Consider the following 17,795-nt stretch of genomic DNA (forward strand, 5'->3'; position numbering starts at 1 on the left):
AATACCTTTGTGGCCTTGAGCACGGCTCAAAATGATTTGGAGAACGTTGCTCTTGTTCCAGAAAAGCTCTAATTGGACACCGGAGCTCTCCAAGATTACACAGATCTGAAAATACTTCAGCCAGCAGCGTTTTGAATTATTGTCGTTTGTACAGCGCAGTGAGGCGACTTCTAGGAATCACAGAATCCCAGAGTGTCAGGGGTTGGAGGGACCTGGAAAGCTCATCCAGTGCAATCCCCCCATGGAGCAGGAACACCCAGATGAGGTTACACAGGAACCAGGCGGGTTGGAATGTCTGCACAGAAGGAGACTCCACAACCCCCCTGGGCAGCCTGGGCCAGGCTCTGCCACCCTCACCACCAACAAGTTTCTGCTCAGATTTAAGCGGAACCTCCTGTGTTCCAGTTTGCACCCATTGCCCCTTGTCCTGTCCCTGGTTGTCACCAGCAGAGCCTGGCTCCATCCTCCTGACACTGCCCCTTTCCATATTGATCCCCAGCAATGAGTCCCCCCTCAGTGTCCTCTTGTCCAGCTCCAGAGCCCCAGCTCCCTCAGCCTTTCCTCACACGGGAGATGCTCCACTCCCTCCAGCATCTTGGTGGCTGCGCTGGACTCTCTGCAGCAGTTCCCTGTCCTGCTGGAACTGAGGGGCCACAACTGGACACAAGATTCCAGGAAGAGTACACACTTGCCTGAACACTGTGCATAGTCTTCATTCATCAGTACGGCCGATAGGAGTTCTTTTTCTGCATCTCAGCTTTGACATTTAAGTTATTTCAGGTTCTCTACATTCTTCTTTACATTATGGTCTTTATTTCCCTCCTGAGTTCTCATACCCATGTGCTAAAAGACAGCAACACAGGACCACAGGGCATGCACACATTCAGTTTCTAAACTATTTTATATATCACACTGAGTAAGTGAACCTTGCTGCTGCCTTTCTACAAGCTGCTACTGTTTTGAGCGTGTCTCAGCAGTTAGGGAAACAAAATGTTATTTAATATGGACTTTTATGATTTAATTTCCTTTGTATGTGGGACCCGGAGTCCCACCCTGACTGGTTTTTGTCCCTCTGCAGTACAAGACGAGCAAAGAGGGCAGCGTGATGGGCGTCACGGTGTCGCGGGTGGCCATGCTGTCCCACTGCCAAGCCTTGTCCCAAGCCTGCAACTATTCCGAAGGTGGGTGATGGCACGGAAACATCAAAGGAACGAAGGTTCAGTGACATAATTTCCAGTGGTTGCTTCTCATATTTTCAACTGTCTATGAGTAACCAATACACAATAGTATCCACTTCTACCTGTAACCTTTTCAATCCAAAACGGCGCCGTCTTCGTTGCCATAGTGCAGAGGAGTAAAAAGTGGGATTTGCATCGTGTCTGGAAAGTGAACAAGTGTGTTCTGATGAATCAAAAAGGGAGTAAATGAATCAAAAGTGGAACATTCTGCAGCGAGCTGCAGTCTCACTGTACTGATCATACATTAAAATGCCTTTCCAAACTTTTGTGCTTGCGAGTGTGTGTAAACCTCAAAGCACCTCCTGCATTAACTGGTTCTGTACTGGTCGCAGGAGGCTTTTTGGATAACCCAGAAATGGAGATTGCAAATTGCTGCTGGGAGTACTGCAATATCTGCTCTAGGATATGCTTTTAGTCCGATCTACCTTGTAAATCAAGCTAATTTATATATCCATGGCTGCAAGTTGATTTTTAGAGCTGTATGTGATAGTAGTTTAAAATGCAGAGTTTGGGAAGAAGCTGTCACTGTAATTCCATCTCTCCAGGAGTTGGTGGTTGAGTGATGTGCTCTGTTCTCTTCCCCTGCTCATGCAGAATGAGGTCAGGGCCCTTTCTGTGCTACTGATGTACAGTACAGGCTGCAATGGAATTTTTTGGGATGTGTTTTCCTTCCCTGAGATGCGTTCAGTTGCGTTATTTTGCATAACAAGGAGCTCTGACTAGTAAAACACATCAAACAAACAAGGCTGTGAACTCCGTGTGTTCCTCCGGGCGCAGATCTGATGGATTCAGGTGTCAGATTCCGACGTGTGCAGATTCCGTCCTGCCACATTTCACCTCAAAACTACAACTTTGTTTTTCCAGGTGAAACGATAGTGAATGTTTTGGATTTTAAGAAGGACGCGGGGTTGTGGCATGGCATTCTGACGGTGAGTTGAGCCTGGACGGGCTTTCTGAAGCATTTCACTCTTTTCATTGCAACGTTTGAGGAGATTGACCTGTTAAGTCAACCATTTCTCTCCCATGTCAATCTGCAGCTCTCAGTGGGAAGCGTAGGAGCATCCTCAGAAACCTCACTGTGAATTCACGGTGGGGTAGAGGCTGATGGGGAGCGAGCACCACTCTGGTTCTGCTCTGTAATAGGTTTTGTGAGCCCTTTTCTAAACCTTTTTCTGCTTTTCAGAATGTAATGAACAAACTGCACACGATCAGCGTGCCCTACTCGGTGATGAAAACCTGCCCACTCTCCTGGGTGCAGAGAGTTCATGCCCACAAAGGTAACTGTGAATCGCAGAATGGGCTGGGTTGGAAAAGACCTCAGAGATCATCAAGTCCAAGCCTTGGTCCAACTCCAGCCCATTGACTAGATCATGGCACTAAGCGGCATGTCCAATCTCAGCTTAAAAACCTCCAGGGCCGGTGAGTCCAGCACCTCCCTGGGTTCCACAACTTCAGCTTGAAGTTCTCAGGATAAACAATAGAGGGGCCTTAAAACCTCAAGCTCTTTAGAGCCTGTCGTCTTGCTCTTCCATGACGATCCCAAGGGCCAAATCTCTCATTTATTTCTAAAAACGCCATGTGAATGTCAGCGAACTTGATGGGGCCCTCGTGACCCGTGTGTTTGGAGCCAGTGCCTTTTATGAGACCAAGCAAAGAGTTGAGCGCAGGAAGGTGCGTTGATCCGCAGTCCTGCAGATGCTGACAATGATTTCTGCATTTTGGAGGAGCGGCTGCAGCGGTGACCACCCCGGCATGGGCAGATGCTGTTGTGTGTCGGGGTTTGCTGTTCCTGCAGGCTCAATTAATTAAACTCGCTTGCTTCAGTGAGAATTTTCTCATTTGGGAGTGTTGGACTGTGTACTCTTAGGAAAATGCCTCATGGAAAACTTTTGTGTGTCCTTAAACATGTTCTTTTTGTGTTGGTTCGCAGCAAAAGTCGCTTTAGTCAAGTGTCGAGACTTGCACTGGGCCATGATGGCCCATCGAGACCAAAGAGACGTCAGTTTGAGCTCCCTGCGCATGCTGATCGTAACCGATGGTGCAAATCCTTGTGAGTATGATGCAGATCCTTGCAAGTATGCTGCAAATCCTTGTGACCGTGCCCGTCCTGCTGCTTTTAGGAGGGGGATTTCTCAGCCAGCTCTCTCACCAGGCTCAAGCTTAACTCCTTTTGTAGATCCTTGCAAGCAGATTTCAGCTGGGGACGCAGAGCGTTGGGTTGTGGTGCTCGAGCACCAGGGCAGGGGGATTTCTGCACTTTCATCCTTTTGAGCATGAGTTGTGGAAGACACTGCAAAGTAAGAAACAGGAGAGTGGAATGGGGAACTTGTATGTGAAACAGAATTCCGGTAGATTGAGTTTAATTTGCTCACAGGGGGTGAAGTAAAAGGCTTTTAAGAAGAACTTTGATGGGGGGAAAAAAATCCCCAGAAAAATCTGCAAGGAATGCTGTTAGTGAAAAGGCTTAAAGAGCGTTTGTCTGGATGGCAGCAGCTGGAAGGAATGATTGGGTCTGCTCAGACCTGGTTTGGTTATGTGTGCTGCATGGAAACCGAGCCTACATATGTGCACTAATGGTTGGAGGTTTGGAAAGTATTTGGAGCCTGTTGTACCGTGAGGATGCAACAACACTGAAGCAAATTGGTGGAGAGAAGTAGAGTTATTCCAGAGGATGCACCTCTTCCCAAGTCCCATTCAGTAGGCACTTGTGGTTGCTATTTTGGAAGCGATACAGAAAATGTACTCTGTAAATACACTATTTATTTCTAGGTTATTTTACAGACAATTTTTTAAATTAAATTATCTAAAGACGTAGTGGCCTCTTTTCTTCCTTTTCCCCAGGGTCCGTGTCCTCGTGCGATGCCTTCCTGAGCTTGTTTCAGAGCCATGGGCTGAAACCAGAGGCCATTTGTCCCTGCGCCACATCTCCAGAAGCGATGACTATTGCCATACGGAGGTAACGGGCGTGCAGCATCGCACTCTGTTTGCTAGATGAAGCCATCCAGGCTGAGCTTTGTTCACACATCGCTTGCTCATAGCTGACTTAAGCATGCAATAAGCTCCACTGGCATTTACTGTGTGCGCTCAGGTATTCAAGTTTTAAGTTGTTGAACATTTATCTTAAGATATGAGCACGTTTTTCCCTCCGTGTGACGGCTCAGCAGTGCCTGTAGGAACTGTGCCCTGCTCCTGATTTACACAGCTAGCGTGGATTCTTGAGGCTGAGATTACAGAATCACAGAATGTCAGGGATTGGAAGGGACCTCAGAAGCCCATCCAGTGCAATCCCCCCATGGAGCAGGAACACCCAGATGAGGTTACACAGGAACCAGGCGGGTTGGAATGTCTGCAGAGAAGGAGACTCCACAGCCCCCCTGGGCAGCCTGGGCCAGGCTCTGCCACCCTCACCATGAACAGGTTTCTGCTAATATTTAAGCGGAACCTCCTGTGTTCCAGTTTGCACCCATTGCCCCTTGTCCTGTCCCTGGTTGTCACCCAGCAGAGCCTGGCTCCATCCTCCTGACACTCTCCCTTTCCATCTTGATCCCCAGCAATGAGTCCCCCCTCAGTGTCCTCTTGTCCAGCTCCAGAGCCCCAGCTCCCTCAGCCTTTCCTCACACGGGAGATGCTCCACTCCCTGCAGCATCTTGGTGGCTGCGCTGGACTCTCTCCAGCAGTTCCCTGTCCTGCTGGAACTGAGGGGCCACAGCTGGACACAAGATTCCAGGTGTGGTCTCCCCAGGGCAGAGCAGAGGGGCAGGAGAACCTCTCTGACCTACTGACCACCCCCTTCTAACCCAGCCCAGGTCCCATTGGCTTCCTGGCCACAAGGGCCCAGTGCTGGCTCATGGTCACCCTGCAGTCCCCAGGACCCCCAGCTCCCTGTCCCCTACGCTGCTCTCTAATAGGTCTCTAAATTTGCTGCCACTTTGGACAGTCATTTCCATAGTCCATTTCTGCCCATTGCTGTATCAGGCCTGGGAGCGGGTGTTTAACACAGCATGAGGCAAAGAGCTGGAAGAAGAGTTGCTCTTGCCAAGAATACAGTTTGAAGCACTGATCAACGCGGCTTTTCCAGGAGCAATCCCTGCCGCCATCCCACAGTTTGAGATCTGTTATGCAAAGAAGAGACACTGCAATATGCATTTTTCAGTTGCTGTGCTAGCTTCATCAGAGTCTAATAATAGCCTGTGTGTCTGATGTAGCGTATTAATTTTGTGTCCTTCGCAGGCCTGGGGTCCCCGGGGCATCTTTGCCTGGCAGAGCCATCCTGTCCATGAACGGGCTGAGTTTTGGTGTGATTCGCGTCAACACTGAAGATAAAAACTCTGCTCTTACTGTCCAGGATGTCGGGCACGTCATGCCAGGAGGTAAAGACATTCAGGAGGCTCCTATGAGACCGTTTGTTGAATGGTCTGAGAAAAAGAACCGATCAACGTTCTCTCCGCGGTTCGGCCTCAGCGCCGGGGCGGGTTGGACGGTCCCTGCGGTGTCAGATCTGTCACCGTTAAACATGTCGGTTCTTTTCCAAGGCAAATCTCGGGGGTTATTTAACAGTGCGTCATTTCTCCCAGGGATGATGTGCATAGTGAAACCTGACGGGCCACCCCAGCTCTGCAAAACAGACGAGATCGGGGAAATCTGCGTTAGCTCCAGAGCAGGGGGAATGATGTATTATGGGCTGGCGGGGGTGACCAAGAACACATTTGAGGTATGTATAGGAGAACGCATCTCTCCCTGTTTGCTGTGTAGAACTGGTAGCCATGTATAGTCTCTTGGTTTTGTAACTTAATGTTGTTTTCTAAAGAGATACCTTTAAAAACTCTTCACAGTTAGATACATTCAGTGCTCCCCTTTATAAAGGTCCCCAATGACTCTACCGAGGATTCCCTCCCCTTCTCCTCATCCCTTCACGTGCATATAGCTGAATTCTCCGCGTGGGGAATGGTTTTCTATCCTCGGGCAAATGCACTTTCCTTCCACGTCGTCCTTGCGTTGCAGGTCATCCCGGTGAACGCGGCGGGCTCTCCGGTGGGCGACGTGCCGTTCGTCCGCTCCGGCTTGCTGGGCTTCGTTGGACCTGTACGTAATTAATGCACATCTGGAGCTCGCGCTGCTATATTCTTTTGTTCCTGCTAGTGACCTTCCATGTGTAACAGAAAAGCATTTGGGTACAGAAATATATGTGAGGATGGTTTGCTGTGCATAAGACAATCAGAAGCTCCTGGATTTGCCTGCGCCAGTAGGAACCTTTGCTTTTCCATCACATTATTGTTACGGTGCCTTCCTGTGTTGCTTGTTGCATTTTTAGATTGCCAATTCTTCTAAAACCAAGTGTAAGAAGCTTTTTGTGTGGCAGTTCTGCTGCACGTGCTGGAGTGTCTTATCTCACCAGTGCTTCTCCTGGTTTAGCCATAAATTATGTAATTTAAAGAGAAGGAAAATATCTTTTCTACAAATTCCATCGATCTAGCCGTAGTTAGGAAATAAGCCAATCATCAAAGATATATTGAATATGCGCTTTATCAAGGTTAATCACAGATACCGTTTTATCTTTCAGGGCAGTTTGGTGTTTGTGGTTGGGAAGATGGACGGACTGCTGATGGTCAGTGGCCGCAGACACAATGCCGACGACATCGTAGCAACCGGCTTGGCGGTAGAATCCATAAAAACAGTTTACAGAGGAAGGTTAGCAAAATAAACCTCCCCCCCCATCAGCTTATCTGTGTAATATAATAAAATGGGATCTTTAGTATGATGTCTGATTTATCTGCAGTAATTGCTTTGTTTGGGTAGCTCAGGTAGAGTGAATAGGGTTTTAGTTTAGATGATAATTGGCCTGATCCTGCCCAGTACGGGTGTGTTTTCCCCTCTGTCCTGTCTGCTTTTTCATCAGGTCTGTGTACATTAGGGGAAGGAATCAAGTAACAAGATAAGTCACCTGGAGGATTTAATTGTTGGTAGGACTGAGGTCTTTGCACTCAGCTGCTGGCCGATGCTCTGCGGCACCAGAGAGTTTCATTCATGTCCAGAGATACTTAATTTGATGGAGCAGTTGTGGATATGATTTTCTGGCTGCCCGGGCAGGGTTGGAGCTCGTGTTGCTAAGGGTTAACAGGAGATCTCAAGCTCCCCACCCCATGTAGATACTTTAAAGCTTTCATTGCACTGGTGATTTGCCACGGGTTGGAACGGAAACGTGACAACAGGTTGAGAGGGCAGGGGACTGTGCTGCCATCCAGCGGGACCTGGACAGGCTGGAGAGTTGGGCGGGGAATAACCTAATGAGATTTAACAAGGGCAAGTGTAGAGTTCTGCATCTGGGCAGGAACAGCCCCAGGTTCCAGTATAGGTTGGGAAATTACATATTAGAGAGCAGTGTAGGGGAAAGGGAGCTGGGGGTCCTGGTGGACAACAGGATGACCATGAGCCAGCACTGGGCCCTTGTGGCCCGGAAGCCAATGGCATCCTGGGGTGGGTTAGAAGGGGGGTGGTCAGTAGATCGAGAGAGGTTCTCCTGCCCCTCTGCTCTGCCCTGGTGAGACCCCATCTGGAATATTGTGTCCAGTTCTGGACCCCTCAGTTCCAGCAGGACAGGGAACTGCTGGAGAGGGTCCAGCGTAGGGCAACAAAGATGATGAAGGGAGTGGAGCGTCTCCCTTATGAGGAAAGGCTGAGGGAGCTGGGGCTCTTTAGTTTGGAGAAGAGGAGACTGAGGAGTGACCTTATTAATGTTTATAAATATATAAAGGGTGAGTGCCACGAGGATGGAGCCAGGCTCTGCTCAGTGGCAAACAATGGTAGGACAAGGGGCAATGGGATCAAGCTGGAACACAAGAGGTTCCACCTAAATTTGAGAAAAAACTTCTTCTCAGTAAGGGTGACAGAGCCTGGAACAGGCTGCCCAGGGGGGTTGTGGAGTCTCCTTCTCTGGAGACATTCCAACCCACCTGGACATGTTCCCGTGCGACCTCACCTGGGCGTTCCTGCTCCAGCAGGGGGATTGGACTGGATGACCTTTTGAGGTCCCTTCCAATCCCAAACATACTGTGATACTGTGACTGCACTATGTAGGAATTTCATCAGAAGATGGGATGAATCCCTTATATCATAAAGTCTTTCCTTTTTGACTCAATCTGAATCATCTAATTTTTTCTCCCTTTGTCCCATATGTTTGTTGTTGGTTTTTTTTACGAGTTCTGTCTTCAGTCTGTTTTCTTGGCTTCCTATTCCCAAGCAGTAAAACTGGAGGTGGTGCCAATGCGCTCTCCCCTTTCCCTTAGGATTGCTGTGTTCTCCGTGTCTGTCTTCTACGACGAGAGGATCGTGGTGGTGGCGGAGCAGCGGCCGGACGCGTCTGAGGAGGACAGTTTCCAGTGGATGAGCCGCGTGCTGCAGGTGAGCCCGTTACCATGGGTCACTTTGTGCCATTTCCTCGGCGCGGGGGCAGATCAGAGGCCATGGACGTGCCCCAGGTTGAAGGAGTGCCAGCTCCTCATCCCTCTTGGCACACCTTATTCTCACAGGGTCACAAGCTGGGTACATCTGCCATGTACAAGCTGTTCTGTTATATCCTGAAGGTCTTGGGGAAAGCGGCTGCACCACAAAATAGCGTCGGCTCTGCCGGAGCGGTCAGTGTTATGCCAGCAAGGTGACTGCGTAGGGACGCCCTCACACTGCAAAGCAGATCTAGTGCTCAAGTTTAAGAGTTCTGCTTTGAATCTTGCATCGTGCTGGTGCTCAAAGTTACACTTTAAAGCCACTCTTATCTTCGGAGATTCATTTTCAGTAAGCAGAGAAAGGTTTAAAGAGCTGAATGAGTGCGGTCCTAGGAAAGCAGAACGAGTAGCGGATACCTGCGTTGCACGTATGGCCTTCTCGGGAGTGATGTTTCAGGTTGAGAAGTATGCGAACTGGGGAGGGAAATCAGAGAGGTACCTGGTGGTCTGAATAATGGATGAGATGCCTGAACGCTGAGGCGGACGAAAATGGAACAGAGTGTGATGGTTCAGAGGAGACAAATGGATGAAAACCTGAGATCCAAATCGTATGATTCATCAAGCAACTGTGTATATTTGGGGAGTTTGGTCATGAAATATTTAAAAAAGGGATTTCTTGTGTATAAAATGGGCTATGAAGGCAGGGGTGCTAACAAGCACTTAACTCTTACCATAGGGCTCGCTGGTGTGACAGAGGTGAAGTGGAATTAATCTTCCTTTACAGATTTGCTCCCCAGTACCTTATAAATGCAGGGATTTATCTCGCAGCACATCAGTGCAGACTGTCCTCAGTTGTACAATTGCAGCGACCGTCTCTCCTTTCTCCAGGCCATTGACAGCATTCACCAAGTGGGTGTATATTGCCTCGCCCTTGTGCCAGCCAACACCTTGCCAAAAACTCCGCTGGGAGGGATCCACATCTCTCAGACCAAACAGCACTTTCTGGAGGGCTCTCTGCATCCCTGCAACATCCTCATGTGCCCGCACACGTGTGTGACGAACTTGCCAAAACCCAGGCAGAAACAACCAGGTAACGCGAGCCCCTTTTGTTCAGCATTGGTGAACTGAATTCACAATGGCAGACCTGGGAAGGTGTGGGATGCCTCCAACACCAAGTGTCCTCCTGGGGGGACACCAGAGCTTGTCTTGTGGCTGGGGCATGTTTCACAGAATCACAGAATCACACAGAATCCCAGAGTGTCAGGGGTTGGAGGGACCTGGAAAGCTCACCCAGTGCAATCCCCCCATGGAGCAGGAACACCCAGATGAGGTTACACAGGAACCAGGCGGGTTGGAATGTCTGCACAGAAGGAGACTCCACAACCCCCTGGGCAGCCTGTTCAGGCTCTGCCACCCTCACCACCAACAAGTTTCTGCTCAGATTTAAGTGGAACCTCCTGTGTTCCAGTTTGCACCCATTGCCCCTTGTCCTGTCACTGGTTGTCACCAGCAGAGCCTGGCTCCATCCTCCTGACACTCTCCCTTTCCATATTGATCCCCAGCAATGAGTCCCCCCTCAGTGTCCCCTTGTCCAGCTCCAGAGCCCCAGCTCCCTCAGCCTTTCCTCACACGGGAGATGCTCCACTCCCTCCAGCATCTTGGTGGCTGCACTGGACTCTCTGCAGCAGTTCCCTGTCCTGCTGGAACTGAGGGGCCACAACTGGACACAAGATTCCAGGTGTAGTCTCCCCAGGGCAGAGCAGAGGGGCAGGAGAACCTCTCTGACCTACTGACCACCCCCTTCTAACCCACCCCAGGTCCCATTGGCTTCCTGGCCACAAGGGCCCAGTGCTGGCTCATGCTCACCCTGCTGTCCCCAGGACCCCCAGCTCCCTTTCCCCTACGCTGCTCTCTTATAGCTCATTCCCCTATTGTATGTGTTGCATGCTTCCTTTTGCATGTGTTGTCAATCAGGAATGTTGATTCCTACCTTTAACTCATTGGGATTCTCTCCACTGATTTATTCATCAGTCCCTTCTGAACTCTGTCGGGGAGGTTTCATGACCTCCTTGCATCCATCCCCAGGAGCACTGGGATCCTACAGACATGCTGTAGTTCCTTTCCGTGTGCATTACAAGTCCATGTTCCACGTGGCTGCTCTTTCCCAACAGGCGTTGGCCCTGCCTCTGTGATGGTGGGGAACCTGGTTGCTGGGAAGCGCATTGCTCAAGCCTCTGGGAGAGACCTTGGTCAAATAGAAGACAACGATTTAGTTAAAAAGGTAAATCAGTAGTTACTACAGCTAGAGAATGGGAAAGAATTTACCCTACAGCTGAATGCAAAGCACATAGAGCTGCCTCTGAAGTACAAGTAATTAAATACTATTTTAATTACTGCCTCTCTGTTTCAGCACCAGTTCCTGACAGAGGTGTTACAGTGGAGAGCTCAAGCAACTCCTGACCACCCGCTCTTCCTTTTATTAAATGCCAAGGTACAGTCAGTGCTGACGTATCGGTTTTTAAGGTCCTCAGCATGTTATTCAGCGCAAGTTTGAGACTGTGGTTAAAATCTTTTGCCCCCTCCAGCATCCTCTATTTACTCTTTCTATCACATTTTGCCCATGGATTTATAACTTAAAATTTGAACCACTTCATCTGAATACCTGTCGTGCTTCAATGCTTCATTTTAAAACTGAGCATGTTTGTAGGTCCCACTGGTTCCTGTATCATTTAAAGCTGTATCCCTGTTGAGTATATTCTGGCAAGGTTCTGGGGCAAGAAGACCTGAACTGCCTCCTGGAAGGTAGCATTTGCTAGAGCAGCTCTAACTCCATCGCTATCTTTTTGACACCGTAGTGGATAAACGGCTCACTGAATGCCAGCAGCCTATAGGTCTAGATTACTCGTAGCTATAGACTGACACTAGCAAGCGAGGTTGGTTTATTTTTCGCAGCAGCCGTTTTACTGACCCGTGTTGTGCCAGGCCTGGTTTAGAGCATTTGTGTCTCCTTTCAAGGGAACCACTGTGTGCACAGCCACCTGCCTTCAGCTGCACAAAAAAGCCGAGAGGATTGCGTCAGTTCTCTGTGACAAAGGCCATCTCAACGCGGGAGACAATGTGGTGCTTCTTTATCCTCCTGGTAAGCAAGTCTTAATAACGACTGCATCCCAGTGTGGAAATGCAGCCTGGGCTTTCCTTGAGAGCTGGAAATACAGGAGAGATCATTGAAACAGCGAGACGTTAGGGCCTGCAGAGCGCTCCGATCCAGTTCTGCCTCTTGCGCTATCAGGACTTGAACTTGGATTCCACGGAGTTTTGGAAAAGCCAATTTGTACCTTCTCACTCCTGGCTGGGTCTTGCTGTGCTTAGATTAAAAACTTAGAGACTTGTGTGGTTATCTGGAACGATAGCTCACTGCAAAACTGCATGTGCTGAGAAATGTGCCCATCACCCGACCAGAGACTCCTCAGCTCCCGCTCTGGTCACATCTTGTTTGTCTGAAGCCGCGTTGCCAGTTGGCAGCTTTTCATCCAGGGAGCAAGCACAGGGAGAAGTGACTTTTGAGTCATTTGACACTTGGTTTTCCATGTGGTCGGTCTTCTCCCCTTTCCCAAGCTTCTGAGCTTCCTGGTCGTGCTGCCCGCAGCGTCTGGACCGCCCGTGTTGCACTCGGTGCTATTAAAGTCTTGCGTGTTTACCTTCTAATGGAAATTATAACCGATGCTTGGAGGAAAAGAGCTCGGGGAAAGGCTGGCGGCAGCGTCCCACACTCCAGCCTGTCGTGTCCTTGCAGGCATTGAGCTCATCACCGCGTTCTATGGCTGCTTGTACGCTGGCTGCATCCCCGTGACCGTGCGACCGCCCCACGCTCAGAGCCTCACAGCTACGCTGCCCACTGTGCGAATGATCGTGGAAGTGAGTAACGGGGCCGGAGCGCTCGCTTCGGCCTCCCAGACCCATGGGCAACGCGCCCGTGCAAACGGTTGGCGTGACAGCGGCGGTCGAAGCACGTCTTGTAACCCAGGGACAGGGTTTTCGCTCCTAAAATGCAAGAACCCCCTCTCCTGTGGCAAAGCAAATTGCCGTAAGAGTTTTCCGAGGGATACTAACGTGGTGTTACCCTCTAACATTTCACATTGATGCTCCTTATGGCTGGGCAAGCACAAATCCTGCTCTCAGTGATTTCCCAAGCCCAGCGAGCAGGAAGGACCCATGGGGGAGAGCGCTAGATGTAGACAAGCCATATTCTCACCTGCTTTAAAGGTTCTGCCGTGATTATTTGCATCTTAGCCTCTATTTGGGGTTTTAGTGAAGGAAGAGTAGAGAGCTGTGTTGCAAAAGCCAAAGGAATTACTGCAAGTCTACTGAGGGAAGTTGGCTACAGATGTAAAATACACTCTGAACATCAAATCTCGCCAGGGCGATGTGCTTTTGTTGGTTTGTTAGTAAGTATTTCTCTTTTCAGGTCAGCAAAGCTGCCTGTATCCTCACAACGCAGACCCTGATGAGACTGCTGCGCTCCAGGGAGGCGGCTGCTGCCGTGGACGTGAAAACCTGGCCAACCATCATCGACACAGGTGCGCTCCACGCACCGCCAGACTTCTTCAGGCTCTGTGCAGGGGTCACCGTGGCCTTCCCAAGGGACTGTCCCCCATTTCGGATGCCAACTGGATGGCTCTCAAGAGTTGTTTTAATACCTAGAAAAAATATTCAAGATATGAGCGAGGTCTGAGCTTGTTTAGTGACATCTCTTTTGCATTTGTTGAGCTACACATGGAAAACACTTTTACGGAAAAGCCACATCACAGACACCTCTTAATTTCCTTTAGACAAGAGCGAGTTGGTCTTTTCTCCCTTTTCTAGTCCCTCTCTTTTGGAAAGAGAAATAATACAAAGCCTTCTGGTCCATCTCAGTCTCTAAAGTTGTGTTCTGCTTTCAGATACCAGTTCGGTAATCAACAACTTAACCACGTTTGCTCTTTTCTCGTACAGATGACTTGCCCAGGAAGCGGCTGGCTCAGATCTATAAGCCCCCTACACCTGAAATGTTGGCATATCTAGATTTCAGTGTTTCCACAACAGGCATGCTCACAGGAGTCAAGGTACAGTAGCATGTTTTTAGCAGGTGGGTTTTGCAGTCTTTGGTTGATATTCTGAATCTCTCCCCTCGAGCTGCACCAAAGCTGACTGTTGTAGCTTAAATATAGACCTCACTTTTCCTCCGGTAAAGCTGTGGGTTCTGATAGAGGATGAGTGTGACTGTGCTGAGGAGCTGGCTCTGCAGTGTAGCAAGACGGGTCCTGCCGGCGCATCAGGAGCTGTGCTGCTGCCTCCCGCTGGCGCCGCAGCGAGCGATGCGCGGAGCAGGAACGCAGCCGGCAGAGAAGAGACCCAGAAATGGAAGCCTTAGACTGCCGTTAGTGATGGGCTGCGTTGGGAGTCGGATGCCTGAAGCTTTTAAGCTGTTGGTGTCACAGTTTCTGGTTCTGCAAATTCTTCCCCAAAGGGCATTGAACAGGCTGCCCAGGGCAGTGCTGGAGTCGCCATCCCTGGAGGGCTGGACAGACGGACATGAGGTTCTCAGGGACATGAGGCAGTGCTGGGGTGGGGAACGGTTGGACTCGATGATCTTAAAGGTGTTTTCCAACCCAAGTGATTCTGAGCTCTCCATCTGCTCCAGAAGGGAAGGAAACCACAGTTTATGGAGAAGTGTTGTCCCGGCAAACCTGTCTCTATTGTCACCTGTCAGGGTGGAGCCGCGGCTGGGTGTCCCTGACTCGCGCTGTCTCTGTCCCTGTCCTGCAGATGTCCCACGCAGCGGTGAGCGGCCTGTGCAGGGCGATCAAGCTGCAGTGCGAGCTCTACTCCTCGCGGCAGATCGCCATCTGTCTCGACCCCTATTGTGGCCTGGGTTTTGTGCTCTGGTGCCTTTGCAGGTACGACTGGAGAGGGGAGAGAGGGAAGGATGAACTCTTGGCTGGTTATAAATGGGAAATGCCAGTCCATGTCTTTATCTGTTGTAAATTACCCGCAGATATGTTGACATGACTAATTTACAATAAGGAGAGAATTTGTCTTTGAACTGCCAATAATACGTTCCCTTTTCCTGCAGATTAGCAAGATGTTATCCTGTCTCGATTACGTGTATTTGTGCTGCCAAATATTACTGGCTCCAGAATGTTTCTTCCTTGATTATATGTTGCAATAAGGGAGTTTTCTTTCTGTAAACTGCGTGGTCGAGCCAGTTCTCTTCCACTCTGCGTGTGCACATTTGCATGTGTATCAATTGTTATTCTTGTACAGTAAATTGTATTTGTAAAATTATGTTGCTACAGAAGGGGGGAAGTGGAGCTATTATCAGTTGGCCTCGGAGTTCTACAACCAGTAAATATTAATTTAAAGATAACTACATGCTACACAAAAATGTTTTCCTCCTTAATGTTCCTCACAGTGTGTATTCTGGACACCAGTCAATTTTAATTCCTCCTATGGAGCTGGAATCCAACCTTTTTCTCTGGTTATCTACTGTCAGCCAGTACAAAATAAGGGACACTTTCTGTTCCTATTCAGTCATGGAACTGTGCACAAAGGGACTTGGAAACCAAGTTGAAATATTAAAGGTAAGAAATGTTAACTGAATGTCGTGGTCCGTAAATGAAGGAAGCCGTGGCAGCGATGTGGTTGTCAATGCAGCAGTTTGCATGGTGCGCTGCTCTCCAACCCACATCTTGCTCAAAAAGCCACAACAAAACTGTTTGCAGCCCTGGGAAGCGAAAAGGGTGGGGATGGAGGAGGGTGCAGCGCAGCGCTGGAGCCGCTCGTGTGACGGGCTGCGGAGGAGGCTCCGAGCGCACGCCACGCGCTAAATGGAGCCGTTTGCTCCCTGGGGATGAGAGGAGGGGATAGAACCTACAGAAAACATTTGAGGTGGCTTCTTGCGTGGGGTGTACTGACATAACTGAAACAGCGGGCTCCGTTATGGCAGCAAGGGTCAGTTGTTTTGGTGGCGCAGGGGTGTCAGCTCTGGGTTGAACCACCAGCAAAAGAGAAGAACGCACAGATTGCAACAGCCGCCCAGCGCCGTTCAGCACATTCATGACCATGTCTAGAAATAACAATGAGTTCTGGTCCCAGTTTTGTTGAGGACTCTGTAATCCCACTAAATGACTTTACTCTCACTTGGTTTGGTTTCTCTCTATATAAATAGTGAATAACAGACGTAATCTTTGCGGGAACACGCGATGCGACGTTGGGTAGCAGAGGAAGAAGTGCTGTTAATGCATATTTTGTTCTAGCAGCATTTCTACGCTCTGGTCAAACGCATAATTACAAAGGGCTGAAAAAAGGAAACAATTTGAATACAAGAACAGGGTTTGTCCTACATTTCTTACATGATTTATTTAGGATTTCAGGGATGAGAAGCAAACGTCACTGCTCGTGAGGGCACAGAGCTCACAGCCCTTTGCGCTCGTTTGTGCCCTTTGCAGGCGCGAGGAATCAACCTGTCCTGCGTCCGCACCTGTGTGGTGGTTGCGGAGGAGCGGCCGCGCGTTTCCCTCACTCACTCCTTCTCCAAGCTCTTCAAAGACATCGGCCTGTCCTCCCGCGCCGTCAGCACCACCTTCGGCTCAAGAGTCAACGTCGCCATCTGTTTGCAGGTAACGCGGCGCCTTCCAGCGCGTCTGTCGCCGGCGCCACATTTCCACATTCCCTTGTACTCCGAACGGTCAAATTCCCTCCTGCGTTAGCACAGCCCGGTGTCTCCTTGTGGGAACAGCCGGCACGAGAATAAGCAACTCCTCTTGTTTTCAACTGCCAGATTGTATCACAGATGCTCGAAACAACTGGAATGTGCTATTAGAGAACAGTGTATTTCTGTATATACAGTGACCGGTTGCTCCAGGGCTGGTGGCTCAGAGCGCTCGGCATTCCCCGCGCCCCACAAACCCCCCACACTAAGAAAATAGCCCTTAGTGCGACTGCAGAGGGGGGGAAATTGGAACAGGAATTCATTGCCAGTAAGAAACCCCTGGAAATGTGCAAAAGTTACCCCGGCTTCTGTAGATACGTTAAGCTTTGGGTTTGTTTCTCCATGTTAACTCTTCAGGGAACGTCCGGGCCTGACCCCACCACGGTCTACGTGGATCTGAAGTCCTTGAGACATGACAGGTACAGTACATTTATTATCACTATCACACCTCTCAGGAGATTTCAGCTCTTTTTCCTTTGCCCTGACCGTGTTTTCTTGACTTCCAGAGTGCGGCTGGTGGAAAGGGGAGCCCCGCAAAGCCTTCTGCTTTCCGAATCGGGGAAGGTAACTCATGTTATGACCCAGGGACGTGACACACAGCGCTTTTTACACCCTTTATGCTGCAGATGTGGAGCCTTGTGGTGTGAGAAGAGGTGGCAATCGGTTACACCATTGCTCCTGTTGATTTAACAGCACGTTTTGCTGAAGCGATTGGGAGAACTAGTTCTGTTGATAGTAAATGAACTGTAGCAAAAGGGTTGGCTCTCGTATCCTTGTGTTTGAGATTGACGGGAGCTCTTATTCCCTTCTTTAAACGGATTAACAAAAAGGTGTTCCATAGTAGTTTTTAACATTGAATTCTGCAAAATGAACAACACTGGCAGGCCTAGAATCCCTCGCCGCTGTGGCTCTCGAGTTGTGAAATACAGCGAGCGTCCTTCAGGGTACGCGGGCTGGTGTGTTTTACACCCGCCTGTCCTTCCTCCAGCTGAAATCTTGCTTTTCCATAGGTAAATGAACCGCTTTGCATTTCAGTTGTATGGCAAGATCATTCATACATGGATTACGTGTTTCTTGTGATCTTTAGATCCTGCCTGGAGTCAAGGTGGTCATTGTTAATCCTGAGACCAAAGGGCCTCTTGGAGATTCTCATCTCGGGGAGGTAAGTGAAGATTCCGCTCTTCGAGCAGCTTCTGCTTGTGCCATATTCTTATTGTTCAATTAGGTGATACTCACAGGCTTTTTTGAGCTGAATTATTGCTGGAGCGCTCAGATTTTGGGTGTGTTACTTTAATAATCTAGTTTACATTCTCTTGCTTGCACGCCGGTATGTTTGATCTGTGTTGATAGATGATCAATTGTTGGACC

The 17,795-nt window shown here is 49.4% G+C and overlaps 1 protein-coding gene across 1 annotated transcript in view; it reads left to right on the forward strand.

Moving 5' to 3' along the window:
- The window catches only part of DIP2B (disco interacting protein 2 homolog B), a 76,121-nt gene that overhangs the window by 50,105 nt on the left and 8,221 nt on the right, over positions 1–17,795 (forward strand). Inside the window, exons 13-35 of the mRNA XM_080360407.1 lie at positions 1,079–1,181; positions 2,103–2,167; positions 2,422–2,515; positions 3,169–3,288; positions 4,080–4,194; positions 5,469–5,608; positions 5,813–5,949; positions 6,240–6,320; positions 6,799–6,926; positions 8,522–8,636; positions 9,566–9,767; positions 10,849–10,958; positions 11,088–11,168; positions 11,693–11,816; positions 12,471–12,592; positions 13,143–13,254; positions 13,670–13,779; positions 14,483–14,613; positions 15,129–15,297; positions 16,165–16,335; positions 16,785–16,846; positions 16,934–16,991; positions 17,515–17,589. Coding sequence (XP_080216533.1) covers positions 1,079–1,181; positions 2,103–2,167; positions 2,422–2,515; positions 3,169–3,288; positions 4,080–4,194; positions 5,469–5,608; positions 5,813–5,949; positions 6,240–6,320; positions 6,799–6,926; positions 8,522–8,636; positions 9,566–9,767; positions 10,849–10,958; positions 11,088–11,168; positions 11,693–11,816; positions 12,471–12,592; positions 13,143–13,254; positions 13,670–13,779; positions 14,483–14,613; positions 15,129–15,297; positions 16,165–16,335; positions 16,785–16,846; positions 16,934–16,991; positions 17,515–17,589 — 2,625 coding nt within the window. The remainder of the gene's footprint in view (positions 1–1,078; positions 1,182–2,102; positions 2,168–2,421; positions 2,516–3,168; positions 3,289–4,079; positions 4,195–5,468; positions 5,609–5,812; positions 5,950–6,239; positions 6,321–6,798; positions 6,927–8,521; positions 8,637–9,565; positions 9,768–10,848; positions 10,959–11,087; positions 11,169–11,692; positions 11,817–12,470; positions 12,593–13,142; positions 13,255–13,669; positions 13,780–14,482; positions 14,614–15,128; positions 15,298–16,164; positions 16,336–16,784; positions 16,847–16,933; positions 16,992–17,514; positions 17,590–17,795) is intronic.

This window comes from Nesoenas mayeri (genome assembly GCF_963082525.1).
Source record: "Nesoenas mayeri genome assembly, chromosome: 28".
Lineage (NCBI taxonomy): Eukaryota > Metazoa > Chordata > Aves > Columbiformes > Columbidae > Nesoenas > Nesoenas mayeri.